The 15,755-nt window shown below is 41.4% G+C and overlaps 1 protein-coding gene across 2 annotated transcripts in view; it reads right to left on the bottom strand.

The window, feature by feature from the left end:
• Window positions 1-3,796: 3,796 nt before the first annotated feature.
• Window positions 3,797-15,755, bottom strand: part of f8 (coagulation factor VIII, procoagulant component) — a 29,866-nt gene continuing 17,907 nt past the window's right edge. The window contains exons 13-27 of one of the 2 annotated variants that reach the window (XM_061685634.1): window positions 15,493-15,702; window positions 13,766-14,613; window positions 13,546-13,688; window positions 13,038-13,203; window positions 12,714-12,953; window positions 11,832-12,057; window positions 11,555-11,737; window positions 11,218-11,334; window positions 10,684-10,755; window positions 10,427-10,512; window positions 10,179-10,334; window positions 9,812-9,956; window positions 8,879-9,021; window positions 5,122-5,304; window positions 3,797-4,252 (exon numbers count right to left, since the gene is read on the bottom strand). In XM_061685634.1, the coding sequence (XP_061541618.1) occupies window positions 4,097-4,252; window positions 5,122-5,304; window positions 8,879-9,021; window positions 9,812-9,956; window positions 10,179-10,334; window positions 10,427-10,512; window positions 10,684-10,755; window positions 11,218-11,334; window positions 11,555-11,737; window positions 11,832-12,057; window positions 12,714-12,953; window positions 13,038-13,203; window positions 13,546-13,688; window positions 13,766-14,613; window positions 15,493-15,702 (3,074 nt within the window). In that variant the 3' untranslated portion in view covers window positions 3,797-4,096. Of the gene's footprint in view, window positions 4,253-5,121; window positions 5,305-8,878; window positions 9,022-9,253; window positions 9,351-9,791; window positions 9,957-10,178; window positions 10,335-10,426; window positions 10,513-10,683; window positions 10,756-11,217; window positions 11,335-11,554; window positions 11,738-11,831; window positions 12,058-12,713; window positions 12,954-13,037; window positions 13,204-13,545; window positions 13,689-13,765; window positions 14,614-15,492; window positions 15,703-15,755 lie in introns of those variants that run through there. The other variant, XM_061685635.1, reaches the window with a different exon arrangement.

The following is a 15,755-nucleotide window of genomic DNA, read 5'->3' as shown; positions in this document are numbered from 1 at the left end:
ATTGGACAGGTGATGAGCAGTGCCTGGTTTTCTCCACACAGCCCGCTTAGAATTAAGGCCAAAAACCTTCTCCCATCTCCATCTCTGGAGTTTAGCCACAGTGATCTTTGGGTTCTACTTTACCTCTCTCACCAAGGCTCTTCTCCCCCAATTGCTCGGTTTGGCTGCATGGATCTTCCATTTAACGATTATGGAGGCCACTGTGCTCTTGGGAACCTTAAGTGCAGCAGACATTTTTTTGTCTGTCTCTGAGCTCTTCAGGCAGTTCCTTTGACATCATGATTCTCATTTGCTCTGTGAGCTGTAAGGTCTTATATAGACAGGTGTGTGGCTTTCCTAATCAAGTCCAATCAGTATAAACAAACACAGCTGGACTCCAATGAAGGTGTAAAACCACCTCAAGGATGATCAGAAGAAATGGACAGCACCCGAGTTAAATATATGCGTGTCACAGTAAAGGGTCTGAATACTTCTAGTTTTTCTTTTTTAATAAATCTGCAAAAATTTCAACAATTCTGTTTTTTTTTTTGCTGTCAATATGGGATGCTGTGTGTACATTAATAGGGAAAATAAGGAACTTAAATTATTTTAGCAAATGGCTGCAATATAACAAAGAGTGAATCCATCTATCTATCTATCTATCTATCTATCTATCTATCTATCTATCTATCTATCTATCTATCTATCTATCTATCTATCTATCTATCTATCTATCTATCTATCTGTCTGTCTGTCTGTCCGTCCGTCCGTCCGTCCGTCCGTCCGTCCGTCCATCTATCTATCTATCTATCTATCTATCTATCTATCTATCTATCTATCTATCTATCTATCTATCTATCTATCTGTCCGCCCGTCCGTCCGTCGGTCCGTCTATCTCGCGATCTCTGCAGCACAACGAACAAGTGTGAACACATCTGTCTCACAGTTCAGAGGTTTTGGATTTGAATTCAGGGTGCTCCCGCTTCCTATTGCATTGCAAAACCATCTATATTAAAAATTCGTACGACAAGACACCAGATAAATATGTAGGAATGTACAGTATATTGTATTAATATTAAATTTATTTAGTCTTTTTTTTTAACAATTTGTTTATTTATTTATTTTCTTAGCATTCCTCTATTTGCTATTGGAGTAATCCGAAAATGATTAAAAGTAATTAAGTTGCAATAATTTTATGGTACTTGGATTCCATGAATAACTACATTTTTTAAACAGGTAACGAATTACTGTATTGGAATTAAAAAAAAAAAAACCCTCCCTAGCCTGCCAACCATTTTCTGCATCATAAACTCAAACTCAAACTTCGACAACATGAAAGCGTGAGTAAGTTGTTCTTGTTGTTTGTTTCAAACAAAGATTATAGAGCAACCTAGTGGTCAGACCTGAGCATGAGGCAATGACCTCTGCACACTCCCATCAAGGCTCACTCACTTGGTGTTGAAACCAGGTGCTCCCTCTCTTGCTGACATTACGCATACTGCTTTTGTTTTCCGAGCCCTGTCAGCTAAGCATTATGTGGTGTTGCCAATGTCTCTGCAAATGCACGTCCTGTCCAGTGTTGCTCTCCCCTGCCCCCTCTGCCTGGAAACTTCCTCAGCTGATAATCAGGTGATGCAGACAATTTGGAGCAACAAACATACTGATTATGTTTTCATACAACCTTGTCACCCACTCTTTAGACACAAGCCTCCACACTGCTTCTTGTCACAGAACAATATGGGAGCACAGTTGCTCATTGTGTGTCCCAGGACAGCCTGCTGGAGCAGGATAAGCCATAATAACAGTTAAGGAACACAAAGGGCAGCTGGCACATGGAGTGAAGAAAGAGTAAAGATAATGTGATAGAACGAAGCAGGGAGAAAGTTCAATTTCCTGGCGTGGAATTATTGAGCGTGAATGGAAAGTACAAGAATCCCCTCCCATATTTTTTTAGGAACACACAGCTGTTAATTTGTGAGTACAACACGAGAAAGGAAATTGGTTGCCACTCTTTTGTAGCTAAATAAAGCCAAAATATGAGAAATAGTTCCCAATATGATGTCATACTGTTCTACACCATTGCAAACTACAACAGCAATAATAAACATAGTGCCTTGAAAAAGTATTCATTTACCTTTAACGTTCTCACATTTTTTGACCTGACAATCACAAACTTGAATTTATTTTGTTGGGATTTTATGTGCCAGACCAACACAGAGTAGCACATAATTGTGAAGTGGAACAAAATGTTAAATCATGAATTTACTGTGGCTAATCACATCTTCTGCTTCATTTTCAGTGACCACATGCAAGCCTCATGTCCTCCTGACCTGTTCAATCAAGAAATCACTTAAATAGAGCTTGTGTGACAAAATGAAGTCGGCCAAAAGATCTCGCCCTGGACTATGAGTGACAGAGAGCATGCTGTGACAACGCGAAAGATTGCGTGATGTTCGAAGACGAAAACATGGGGATGCCTTTTGCCTAGACCCGGAAAAAGCAGCTACAACAAGACACATTTTATATTTTTTATATTAAAGGTATCTGCTCGCCAGTGACAGAACACAAAATCAATTTGTATGCTGATGATGTTCTTCTTTATTTACAGGAACCCAAATCATCTCTTCAGGCAGATTTCAATCTCATGAAATTATTTTGTTGGGGGCAGGTCGTGGGTTCTGGCTGGAATGTGGGGGGATTCCCGCGTCGGTGCTACGGGGATGGGTGGGGCGGCCCTCTCTGTCTGTGGTTGTCATGCCTGCCTATTTTGTTATTGTGAGCATAGCATGATAGTTGCTGCAGCAACAATAGCGTTTTGGAGATGTTAAATGCAGGTTTAGGTGATACAAATATAGCCCAAGCATTTAACATCTCAACAAGTGCTGCTAAATCTATCATCTCAAAAAGGAAAAAAGTAGCACAACTGAAAACCTACCAAGAAATGGGTGAGGCACCCACGGAAACTGAGGGAGCAAGTGAGGAGAGGACTGCTCAGAGAAGCAACCAAGAGGCCTTTGGTCACTCTGGAGGAGCTGCAGAAATCCACAGCTCAGGTGTGAGAATCTGTCCACAGAACAACGATAGTAAGTCATGGACTCCACAAATCCGGCCTTTGTGGAAGAGTGCAGAAGAAAGCTGTTGTTGAAAGAAAGGCATAAGTCCCACTTTCAGTTTCAGTCATTCATTCACAGTGGACGACTGGTTAGCATGTCTGCCCCACAGTTCTGAGGACCCGGGTTCAAATCTGGCCTCGCTTGTGTGGAGTTTGCATGTTCTCCTTGCGCCCGTGTGGGTTTTCTCCTGGTACTCCGGTTTCCTCCCACATCCCAGAAATATGCACGGTAGGTTAATTGAAGACTCTAAATTGCCCGTAGGTGTGAATGTGAGTGTGAATGGTTGTTTGTCTATAGGTGCCCTGCGATCGGCTGGCGACCAGTTTAGGGTGTACCCTGCCTCTCGCTCAGAGTCAGCTGGTATAGGCGCCAGAACCCTAGTGAGGATAAGCGGTATGGAAAATGGATGGATGTAGCATTCATTTCCTTTCCACTTTACACTTTTGTGCTACTTAGTGTTGGTCAATCACATAAAATCTCAATAAAAAAAAAAACTGTGGCTGTAAATTTGAAAAATTTGAAATAGTTCAAGGGGTATATTTATTCAAGGCACTGTATTTGTAATTTTTTTTAAAATGTATTGAATCGCATTAGATTGTGCAGGTGTTATATTGTTTTTGCCTGTATGTATCTAGATATGTAAATATTCCTAAATCGTGCATATTGTTGTCACACCTGAAGTATGCAATGAACGCCAACGCAACTCAAGATGAATTTTTTTATATGAAATTTATGACAGCAGAAATATACATGAGTCCATACTTTGCCAACAATATATAACAATCATTAAACAGTCTACAGCCATCTCCGTGTGAAATATTTACACAAGATTACATTCGGAAGATGTTGGCATATCCAAGGCAAATACTTTTTGAAAGTTCCAACTTTTTCCTCCATTACTCCATATCTTTTACACTTTCTAACAGGAAAAAAAAAAGATCCAATACCATATAGCTGAGCACACAGTTAATGTGTGACTTAAAGGTGCTTTGCGTAACTGCTTGTTAGAAGTCCTGTTGTGTGTTGCAGCCCAGCACCTCCAGACGCAGAGCAATGTCGTTGGTCCAACCACGAGGGTGGATGCGCAGGAACCGGCCGAACAGAGCCGGCTCAAAAACAGTGAGGGCTTCCTCATCTGGGTCGTTGTTACCTGTGAAGATCTAAAGAGGAACACAATAGAAGAAGTCTTGCTTACTGGACACTTCTTGACAGTCTCATGAAATCTGATATATCCAAATATCGCAAAGATCAGTCCTTTACAAACATAATAAACTGAATTAACGGTCCCCTTTCGCCAGAATAAATATTTTTTCAGCTGTTTTGTGCATTACATGGGACAAAATGAGTCTGTAACATGGTTTAAGTTTGACATCAATGCGGTTTATCGATTGAATACAAAAGACAATAAAGGGCATAAGGCTTGCAAACAGGTGGATTTGAAATCGCTGACAGTGTCACGTAGTTTTGTAAATTAGCACTCAAGTACCTGCCCACTTCCCACACCCTCAACTCAGCTGAACGGCAACACGGCATTTCCGGGTCTTAAGCGAGCGTGCCTGTGCCACTGCCGAACCATATAAGTATAGTAGAAAAAGTGTACATGTGTTGTTTTACAACAATCCTTAACTATATTCATAATTTATAAAGTAACAGTGGATGAAAGAGTGAAGCCTGCATTCATTGTTGCCAGCGATGATCATCGCGGTAGGTTCAATTCCAATGAATATCCAAATATTCCCCCCCCCCCCCCCGCCCTTTTATTTTCACCTTCCCTGTTAGTGGGCCAACAATCCAACACTTGGTGACTTGTGCTTCAGAATGATAGTAAAATCTGCCGCTGCTAATATCTCAGATCAGGTTGTAATTTATGTAGGATTATATTAGCCAAACGTATGTATTGATACGATTTTGATGATCTCAATCAATTGCATACCTAATGCATATGTTTGGGTTCTGGTATGTTTTTTCTGTCATCTGACATGATGAATGTGGCATGGATCTCTGGTTCATATGTGTCGTTTTGTTGTACCATTTCCCTGTGCGAGTCCTTCTCCAACACGGTGGCCCAAGAGTGTCCATCGTGACTGACAGTCACTGAAAACTCGGTGACCATCATCTGTGTCAGGAAAGATTTCGCCCCCTGGGTGATGACACCTGTGATACGCTTCACTTTGGTAAGGTCCACTTGTAGCCACTCGTGAGGCTTGTTGTCCTGGGAATTTTGCCAGAGAAGATTAAAATGAGGAAAGATCATTTTAAAGATGGAAGGAATGGTTGCTTGGCTACAAGCAAAACAGGATGAACTTGGGGTGCGAGAGATTCTAATGCAATTTTATCAACTCAAAAAAGGAAGCAATTATATGAACTTAAAATTGCTCGTCAACGCTGAATAAATGGTCACCGAGATGAAAGAATTGAACTAAGCAATACACACGTGTCCCAAAAGTGCCTATACGCTTCGGTTTGCCATTTGGTTTCAGTTATCATTCAGACAGACCTGAAGCCATCAGAATTTGACAGCTTAGGCTTTGCAGTTTTTGTAAATATGTGCTGTGTTCCAGTGCTTCCTGTCTTTGTACGAATACCTGCTCGAGAAGTTCGGTGTTTTCATCAGTGGTGGTAGTAGTACCAGACCTTACTTGGTTTGTCAAAAACAGACCCTGTTTTGAGAAACTTGTACCACGTGTTGGACCTGTGTGACGGCTAAAATGCTTATCACATTGGCGCTGAACTGCAGTCTGTGACAGTCTTCAATTTTGCAATGCTGCTCCAATGTCAATTGGCGAGCCATGAGCAAAGGCTTACAAAAACTGCAAAGCATTAAGTGTCAAATGCTGTTGGCCTCAAACCTGTCCAAACGATGCTGGAAAGTAAATGGGGGAGAAAAAGATATATATTTTTTTGTATTTCTAGGTAATGTGTCAAAGCATAACAACAATCTATAAATATGTACACCCTTTCCAAGCTTAAGTACAAAAAGGTCTTTTACTTATTGTGACACATTTATTGTTGCTCTTTGTAAGGGATTTCATAATTGATCGTTGAGAATTGTGTTCATTTGATTGTTGATCAATTGTGCCCTGAAGCATTTGAGGGTAAATGGAGTGCACTATTAGGCTGCAACTAACAGAGCGTCGTCTTAACTAACTTTGCAGTCCAAATAAAAAAAAACATGACAGCTATGGTTTTCTCCGGGCACTCCGGTTTCCTCCCACATCCCAAAAACATGCATGGTAGGTTAATTGACAACTCTAAATTGCCCGTAGGTGTGAATGTGAGTGAGGATGTTTGTATGTTTGTATGCGCCCCGCGATTGGGTGGCAACCAGTTCAGGGTGTACCCCGCCTCCTGTCCGATGATAGCTGGGATAGGCTCCAGCACGCCCGCGACCCTGGTGAGGATAAGCGGCTCAGAAAATGGATGAATGGATGGATGTCAGCTATGATAAGTTGATCTACTTATACAACGACCTCCGTTGTGGCACAACTCAAAATGACACTGACGTCAGATAATTTTTGAGCTGAAAAAAGTTTGAAAAAAATTCTACCCAGATACTATGCAAATATGACACTGAGGAGCTATGAACAGCATAGCGGAATCTCACTCGAAATTCAGAGGCTTATCTTCTTGTGTCTTCTTCTTTTCCTTTCGGCTTGCCCCTTTAGGGGTCGCCACAGCGTGTCATCCTTTTCCATGTAAACCTATCTCCTGCATCTTTCTCTCTAACACCAACTGCCCTCACATCCATCCTTGTGTAAAAACTCCAATATTTTTGGAAAAGATATGAGTCTGCGTCAAAAAAACAATACAAAAAAAATAAATAGCTAACCCAGAAAATTACACATCGTGTTACAGTTTTCCCCAGTTTACCAACGTAGCCGATAAACATTTTACTCCTATTCTTGAAAGGTAATGTCGGCTACAACTTAAATTAATAAGCGGTCCTGACTGTTATATAAAGACTGTCGAATAATCCTAGCCCGGTAACAAGTGTAAAAGATTATTAAGAGAGGGAGCAGCTGTAAAGAAGCGTGGTTTGAGTTTCGCACGTGATCTGCCAAGGTTACTCTGTCGAGGCGTGGCCTAACTTAAGCGTGGCCGACGCTTCATAGGCGGTTGTTAGAACCAAGGCGAATCTTTCTCGACACCGGCTTAAGCAGCTCCCTTAGCCGTTTAATCATTGTGTAATATGCAGGGACAATGGGGCGCTTTAACCCTTTAAACGGAGGACTCCCTTAGTAGTAAGGTGCAGGGGAGCCTGGGGTACGCGAGATCTGACACAGCGTGTTTGTCATCATCATCAAACTAATTAAAGTATTAGTCAAAGACAACACAAGTAAACACAAAATGCAGTATTTAAATGAAGGTTTTTATTACTCAGGGAGAAAAAAAATCCAAGCCTACCTGGCCCTGAATGAAAAAGTGATTTCCCTCCCCCCCGTTAAAACGTAACTGTGGTTCACAATACCAGAGTTCAATTTCTGGAGCCACACCCAGGCCTGATACTGCCACACCTGTTCTCAACCAAGAAATCACTTAAATAGGACCTGTCTGACAAAGAGAAGTAGACCAAAAGAGCCTCAAAAGCTAGACATCATGCCAAGATCTAAAGAAATTCAGGAACAAATGAGAAAGAAAGTAATTGAGATCTATCAGTGTGGAAAAGGTTATGAACCATTTCTAAAGCTTTGGGAACCACAATGAGAGCCATTATCCACAAATGGTGAAAACAGAGAACAGTGGTGAACCTTCCCAGGAGTGGCCGGACGACCAAAATTACCTCAAGACCACATCGACGACTCATCCAAGAGGTCCCGAATGACCCCACAACATAATCCAAAGAACTGCAGCCCTCACTAGCCTCAGTTAAGGTCAGTGTTCATGACTCCAACATAAGAAAGCGACTGGGCAAAAATTCCACGATGAAAACCACTGATGAGCAAAATAAGGGTCGACTCAATTTTACCAGAAGACATCTTGATGATTCCCAAAGCTTTTGGGAAAATACCCCGTGGTCTGATGAGAAAAAAATGTAACTTTTTGGAAAGTGTGTGTCCAATTACATCTGATGTAAAAGTAACACCGCATTTCAGAAAATGAACATCATACCAAAAATAAACTATGATGGTGGTAGTGTGATGGTCTGGGGCTGTTTTGCTACTTCAGGATAAATGGAACCATGAATTCTGCTCTCTACCAAAAAATCCTGAAGGAGAATGTCTGGCCATCTGTTCATGACCTCAAGCTGAAACGAACTTGGGTTCTGCAGCAGGACAATGATCCATTCCACACCGGTAAGTCCCCCTTTGAATGGCTGAAATTTCAGACTTTGGAGCGCCCTAGCCAAAGTCCTGACCTGAATCCTATTGAGATGCTGTGGCATGACCTTAAAGGGTAGTTCATGGATGAAAACCCTCCAATGTGCCTGAATTACGACAATTCTGCAAAGACGATTGGACCAAAATTCCTCCACAGCGCTGTAAGCGACTCATTGCAAGTTATCACAAACACTAGATTGCAGTTGTTGCTGCTAAGGGTGACCCAACAAGTTATTAAATTTAGGAGGCAATCACTTTTTCACACAGGGCCATGTAGGTTTGGATATTTTCCATCCTTAATAATAAAAACGTTCATTTAAAAACTGCATTTTGTCTTTAATATTTAAATTAGTTTGATGATGGGAAACATTTAAATCTGACTAACATACAAAAAAAAAAAAAAAAAAGAAGAAATCAGGAAGGGAGCAAACACTTTTTCACACCACTGTATGTTGCAAAGGTCCTCACCTTGGGCCTCCAAGCATTGATCGTGCCCTCCTGATGGAGGCGGGCGAGAGTGGGGCTCCAGTTACGCAGCAGTGATGAACGATGCGAGGAAGCGGTAATGTTAGAAATTAGTCCACTCCTGAGACCTAGTGGATGTGAGCAACCTGCACACACACACACGGACACACACACACATATCAGCCCTTTTGTGATGCAGAGCTACAGTATGCTATGAAGTGGTACCTTCACTTATGAGTGAGCTAACGTACGAGTTTTTCAAGATACGAGCCGTCGCTCGTATCTTGAATTTTTTGCTTTGATTTGAATTTTTTGCTTTGATTTGCAAGCAAAGATTTGAGATGCAAGCGCTAGATGGTGGCGGGGAACTCAACTCACTTTACAACAATGAGCAGTTCGGCAGGTAGTGAACAACTCTTTAAAATTGAGACTTCAAGCTGTTTATTGACACTCCCAGTTGAATTGTACTGCCAAACTGAACATAAAACAGAGAATTACGCATTGTGTATTCGAAACAACCACATAACTTTGACTTAGGAAAATCAGCCAGCTTGGTTCGAACGCAAAATATGAACATCCACGTTGTAGTGGCAATATTTGAACACAAACAGTGGCAACACGTGGACAGACAGTATAATAATATGTACAGGCATAGGTTACATTATTCATCCTTTGTTAAAAACGACGAATATTACTGCAGCTTACTTCTTACTTCTTCAAATCGTGTCTGTATTTATTATACTACTCCATGGTGTCAAAAGCACGTACACCGGAGAGCACAATGTGGGATTGTAACGTAATAATGGCATTTTTATTTATTTCAATGGGGAAAGATGATTTGAGATACGAGTGTTTCGAGTTACGAGCGTGGTCATGGAATGAATTAAACTCGCGAGTCTAGGCGTCACTCCAGTACATTGGAAAGTTGAAGCTCACTGTTGAGATCACAGCCCAGCAGCTCCAGTCGTAGTGCAGGACTCCGCACAAAGCTTTCCGGGTGAATCCTAATGTAACGAGCCACAAACGGAGGCGAGAACTTGTTATGCTTCACTTTGGAGCTGTCCATGTTCCCGTGAAACATCTAAAACAGAGTCACAAAAATGGTTAACTTCCAGGAAGTAGTAGGTGTCATTTTTGGATTGACAAGGTCATTGTTTGAAAGATAGAGTCGATGAAAACAAGAGGTTGATGTTAACATTTAACAAATCAGCTACATGCATATTCGCCTTATTTCTGAAAAACTAAAACATATGGATGAAAACTCCTGATTATGACATGGAGGGACATTATGGGGATTCCGCACATTGGGCTGACTTGTGTACTGTCCTTGGTAGGTGATCCATGTCTCCTGGTCCATGCTGTAGGAAATGACAAAGAGTGAGATGTAGTTTTGTCTCAGGCTTGACCTCACTCCCTGTGTCTCAATGCCATGCAGCAGGGTCGGCTTTAGCAGGTCCACCTAATGATACATCGGTCACAAAAAACAAAAACAAAGGGAATATTACACACACTGAAATCACTTAACACTCAGTGAAAAGCTACATGTTCAACCTGTATCCAAGAGAGCTTGCTTGTACCCATCCAAGCATTGACGTAACCAGACTGATCCAGCCTCGCCAGTTGGGGCTCCCAAGTACCTTCACACACGTGCAAACAGTCAGCATGTAATGGATGTAACAATATGGTAGAGTGTATTGATCATTGATCACTTACTAATGTATTATTCTCAATGTGTGCCCCAAAATAAATAGACATCAAAAGAATGATAAAATATTATACAAAAATCTATGAATAAAGAAATGCTTAACCTATGTGATCTGAAGCAGTGATCTGTGAATCATGGATGTTTCCGGATTTCATTCCCAGAGGTAAAGCACATTCTGCATGATAAATAAATAAATACATTCATTAATAAAAATCAGGCATTATATAAGTATTATTACACAAATATCATAGACACTCACCACCCAACGCTTTAGATACTCTACTTCATCTAATGAAATCCAATATGAATAAGTTTGCAGTTTTACTTGTCACTGTCACTGTATCCTACTGAGAGTGTGCCCCTCAGATTGATAATGTAACCAAAATATGAGGAACGCAAACAGAGGTAGGGGTACATTTTGTTAGAAAATGAATGCCTGGCCCATTTACCGTAATAGACAATTCAAAATAGCCAATTTTTCAACTGAAATAAATAAAGATTTGCAGAGACACAGTGAGTTAAAGTGAATGTTGAGCCGAACATTTTGGCAGACATGACAAACATGCTATATTCTTCAAGTTGAAAAGCAAGGCGTGCCTTTGCCACCTGCAGTCCCCTTCGGGTTAAAAGTTTTCACCTGGATCATAGACTAACAGTTTAGCTCTCATGCCAGCCAGCTGGTAGTCTCCAACGGTGCACTCAACAAGCCATGTGCCAACCGTGGAGGGGATCATCTCTATGGTGCCGAACACACCTAAAGTGAGCAGATACACATAAGTAGAAAGGAACCAAAATTATAAATAACATTAAGTATTGAGGTTATAATAATAATCTGATGATACAAACTATACTACAAGTATTATCGTCGCAAAAGCCATTTTTTTTCATTCAGCATTTGTATTAGATTTTACTGACACGTGTACCTCCTTCTTTTGGTGCCTAAATGATCTTTGTATCTGTCTGTGTGTATTCACCAGGGAAGAGGTTGTAGATGCCCATGCGATGCTCCTGCCCAGTGTGAAGGGTGAAAGGTAAACCATGGAAGTGCACAGCGTGGTACTCTCCATCACTTCCCACATTCAGCAGGTGCCACCTGACTCGCTGGCGCTGAGCAACCATCAGACCAGGAAGTGTCTCTGCCACATAGCCATTTATTGCTATGGATATGAAATATTGAGGTATTGTTAATGATAAATGTATACAAACATTCTAAATTGTTAGTCACACCACAAAACCAACACCTCTCGCCACCTGCAAATGTATTGCTGATGTGGTACCAGGGGTCATCCGGGTTGACCTCACAGGGAGGGACACAATGATTCTTAAGGTTCTCCTCCAGATACCAACTTTTGGTCTCATCAAATGTGTGGAAGAGAAGGCTGAAATCCTGGATTGGCCCTAAGTTCTCAGTGGTCGGCAGAGTCCCAGTCTTACACACGACTAGTGGACCAATCAGACCTGAGTGAAGATCCCTCTCCTGGACAAACACACAAATACATGCATCACATATAATTCATCTAAGTCTGTCCGTCTAAGCACTTCTCCTTTGCTGAAACATTTCTGCAGTCAGCATGCTAATTGCATGCTCCCTCAAAACTTGCAACATCTGCGGCATTGTACTGTTTGATAAAACTGCATATTTTAGAGTGACCTTTTATTGTGGGCAACCTAAAGCACACCTGTGAAATGATCGTACTGTCGCATAAGCATATTGTTATGTCACACCTGTGAGCAAGAGAGAAGAACTCACTACCAGAGATTTAGACAGATTTGTGGACAATAATTGAGAGAAATAGGCTTTTTGTGTACATACAAAAAAAGTCTTAGATATTTGAGTTTTACACATGAAAAATGAGATCAAAAACAAAAGTGTTAAATTTATATTTTTGTCCAATGGTAGCAATGTCGTCTAAAATTAAAAACATGTTCAAATTAAAGCCAAAATACCCCTAACAGATGCCCGCCCCTCTCTGGAGTTGAGTAAATAAACATCATCTCCCACTGTATGAGGAACTACGTGAATTCCCTGTGAAAGTTTCAAGTCCTGAACACAGCAGTGTCGTCATTTACCAGCCTTATTGATTCCCTTACAATATTTTACATCACAATCAAGTGGACCATATCTACACAGACCTTGTCCACAGTGGAGTAGTATGCTCCAGCCTTGCAGCCAAATTCCTCATCGGTGGGACCTTGTTTCCTTGTGATTCTCCAGTTATACGTGCGAGCCTCTCCAGGTGGAACTGGCTCTCCTGGGACCCCTGCTGGGAGGAATGGGGCATACTTTTGTGAAATGCCAGCCCCCTGAGTACGATCATAAACTCCCTGAAGGTGAAATGAGTACGGCCTGGATGCCTTGTTCTTGAATATGACCTTGAATAGGGCAGACAATGTGAACAAAGGTCACCAAACACGATACTTCAGTTGATTGAGTTTTAACTGAAAAACATCACACACAGTAAGCAGCTCATTAACTTCTGCTTTGATGAAAGGGCCCATGATTCCCAGGTGTTCTTGACGCTCTCCTCTGTTGGCAGGGTCCAGGAAGTCTTTGTCACGGTAGGCCTTAAACACCACCTTCTTGTATTTTGGCAGGAACTTTCTCATTCCACGACGCGCCTCTCTAAAGGAAAGCAATGATATTAGTTCATTCCAAGTTCTAACATTACTATCCCAATCAAATACAATTTCATATAATTCAAGAGAATTTTTCTGTTGTAATAATAGTGAAATCACCGAATAGTTTAGCAGAATTACATGTTGCTTTGGTCTCATTCTCAAGATGTAAGGCTCGACAAAAAACACCTTTTTAGTTTCATCTGCAACCACAGCAGGTTGCTATAGACTAGAGGAACCTTATAGGAAGGAGGGAAATACAATGGCTGGTTTAAAGTCTGTTGATCATTCAGCTCCGAACGTTTGGTCAGTGATGTGTTGAGCTCATAGGACATATCTCACTTCCTACCTCGGTTTGATAAGATAAGGGGCTTTTCTGATGCCATAGTCCCAGCTGATCTCCTCTGCAGCAATGTAATAGTGGCGGGATGTTGTTTTTCTGGAGCGAATGTCAATTTTGTCCGAGGTAATTATATCAGTTGTGCTATTCTCCTGTAATAAAAGCAACAACGAGGGATTAAGAGGTTGGGTATTTAATACACTCCACATTATTTGAAAGGGAACATTACCTTTTGGCTGTAGTCGTCATAATCCAAAGACAAGTTGATTCCTGTTGTGTTCTTTGCTGCCGTAGAATTGTAAACCACCCACAGAGAATCCACTGTTTGCTCCTCAGAATCACTTTCAATGTGGCTTTCTTTGAAGTTTTGGTCCATTTCCAATGAGTTGCTTTCAGTTAAAAGGTTCTCCTTGAGGTTTGGATTTCTGTCTGGTATGATTTCGTTGCTCTCTTCCCTTAGCACATTTATTTCAAGTTGCATCTCATTCCTTTGGTCAATGCTTATCTCAAAACCAGTGTCTGTTTTATTTTCGTTCGTCTCCCCCCATAACTGCCATTTGATTTCATCATCTCCGGTTTCTGCAGAGCTAAAGTCTTCATGTGTCCAGTTTCCTTCTGGCCATCTTCTCTGTCTGCCACTTCTTTCATTTTCAGTCTCATTTCTTTCATTTTCAGTCTCATTCAAAGCTTCAGCCACTATCCACTCCCCATTTCTCTCTAATTCTTTCAAGACATCCAGTGGGATACCTCCCTCAGGTACACTGCTTGCATTTCCTTCATCCGAAGATACTACAGTCATATTCTTCATTTGACATATTTGGTCTCCTTTCACAGTCCACTCAATATTGCCACCAGTATCATTTTGACTGGCAGTATAGTTCTTGCACACCCAGACCATATTTTTTGTCTTCTGAGGTCTCCTTCCCCTTGGCAATAGGGCCACGCAGTCAGAGATATCATCGATGTCTTCATCTTGGTCGACAAACGTGTCTCCATAGTCACAGGGACAGACAATGTAACGAATGCTCATCCCCCGACTCTTGAGACTGCCATCGAAGGCACTTATCTCCCACTCACCTGTGAGAAGATGCAGGAAGTTAGAAAAAGTACAAACAAATGGTGCATGGTTTATTATTATCCTCTTCAAGCCGAAGCAGCTGTGCGGGTTGGTACATTAGACAACGTTACACCTGTTGCCTAAATTGAATTCCTCAAGACCCGATGCAAGATTTCAAGAGTCCATGAGGTGATAGATGTTCAGCCTGTAATGACTTGGCTCCAATTATTTAGATTGAGGATTGGAAGGCAGCAGATTCCAGAGCCTCTAAGGATCAAAAGAATGAAATCTCAACCACACTATGGAAGGTACGACTGGTTGTTTGGAGAGATCCATATTCCTTTCCAGCACTGCTGAGATGCACCAAATCCTCACCAGTTGAGATTGTATCAATCTTTTGCCTTTTGAATGATTTAAGAAGTCATGTCTTGCATAAACATCCTTAACAAACAATGAAGTCCATACAAGACCCTGACAGCATAGAATTGGAAGTCAAAACCAAGAGAAACCCCATGGGTAGGTAGTTGCTTACTTACAACACAGTTATAGAACTCAACAGATACTCTTACAACTTAATTATTAGCAACAGGACAAAAGTCAGTAAGTGCTGTCCATTTATTTTCTTTACCGTGTGTCCTCATTAGGGTCTTGGGGAAACTGGAGCCTATCCCAGATGTCTATGGGCGAGAGGCTGGGTATAATCTTGACTGCTCGCCAGTCAAATCGCTGGGTGCCAATACAAGTGCTGTATCAAAACATCTCTGCCTTTACAAAGGTATTAATAATCTCATGTTATACTGATCATTATTCAATCAGAATAATCTGCCTGATACATACTGGATGCAATTTGACTGCAGCGGTCGTATCTAATGTTGAGTGTAGTGGTTGAATGTGATTACCTGGTAGGTCCATTTCCATGCTAATGGTCATGCTAGTCATTGGAAAGAGGGTGAGGACAGACTGGTGGAGGCCATCATACTGAAAAAGGTTTCCAGTGAAGTACACGGATAGGAAGTCACTCTGGGTGCCCACGTTGGCCACATGCCAGAATGTGACATCAGTCTGACACATAAAAAATTGGTGCCCGCTGTACATGATGCCATTTATGCCTGGAAGATAGAGATGAAAAACATGCATTTTTTGTTCTGCCTCAGCAAATTTG

This window comes from Phycodurus eques, chromosome 9 (genome assembly GCF_024500275.1).
Source record: "Phycodurus eques isolate BA_2022a chromosome 9, UOR_Pequ_1.1, whole genome shotgun sequence".
Taxonomy (NCBI): domain Eukaryota; kingdom Metazoa; phylum Chordata; class Actinopteri; order Syngnathiformes; family Syngnathidae; genus Phycodurus; species Phycodurus eques.
This window is presented reverse-complemented; position numbering and strand designations above follow the sequence as displayed.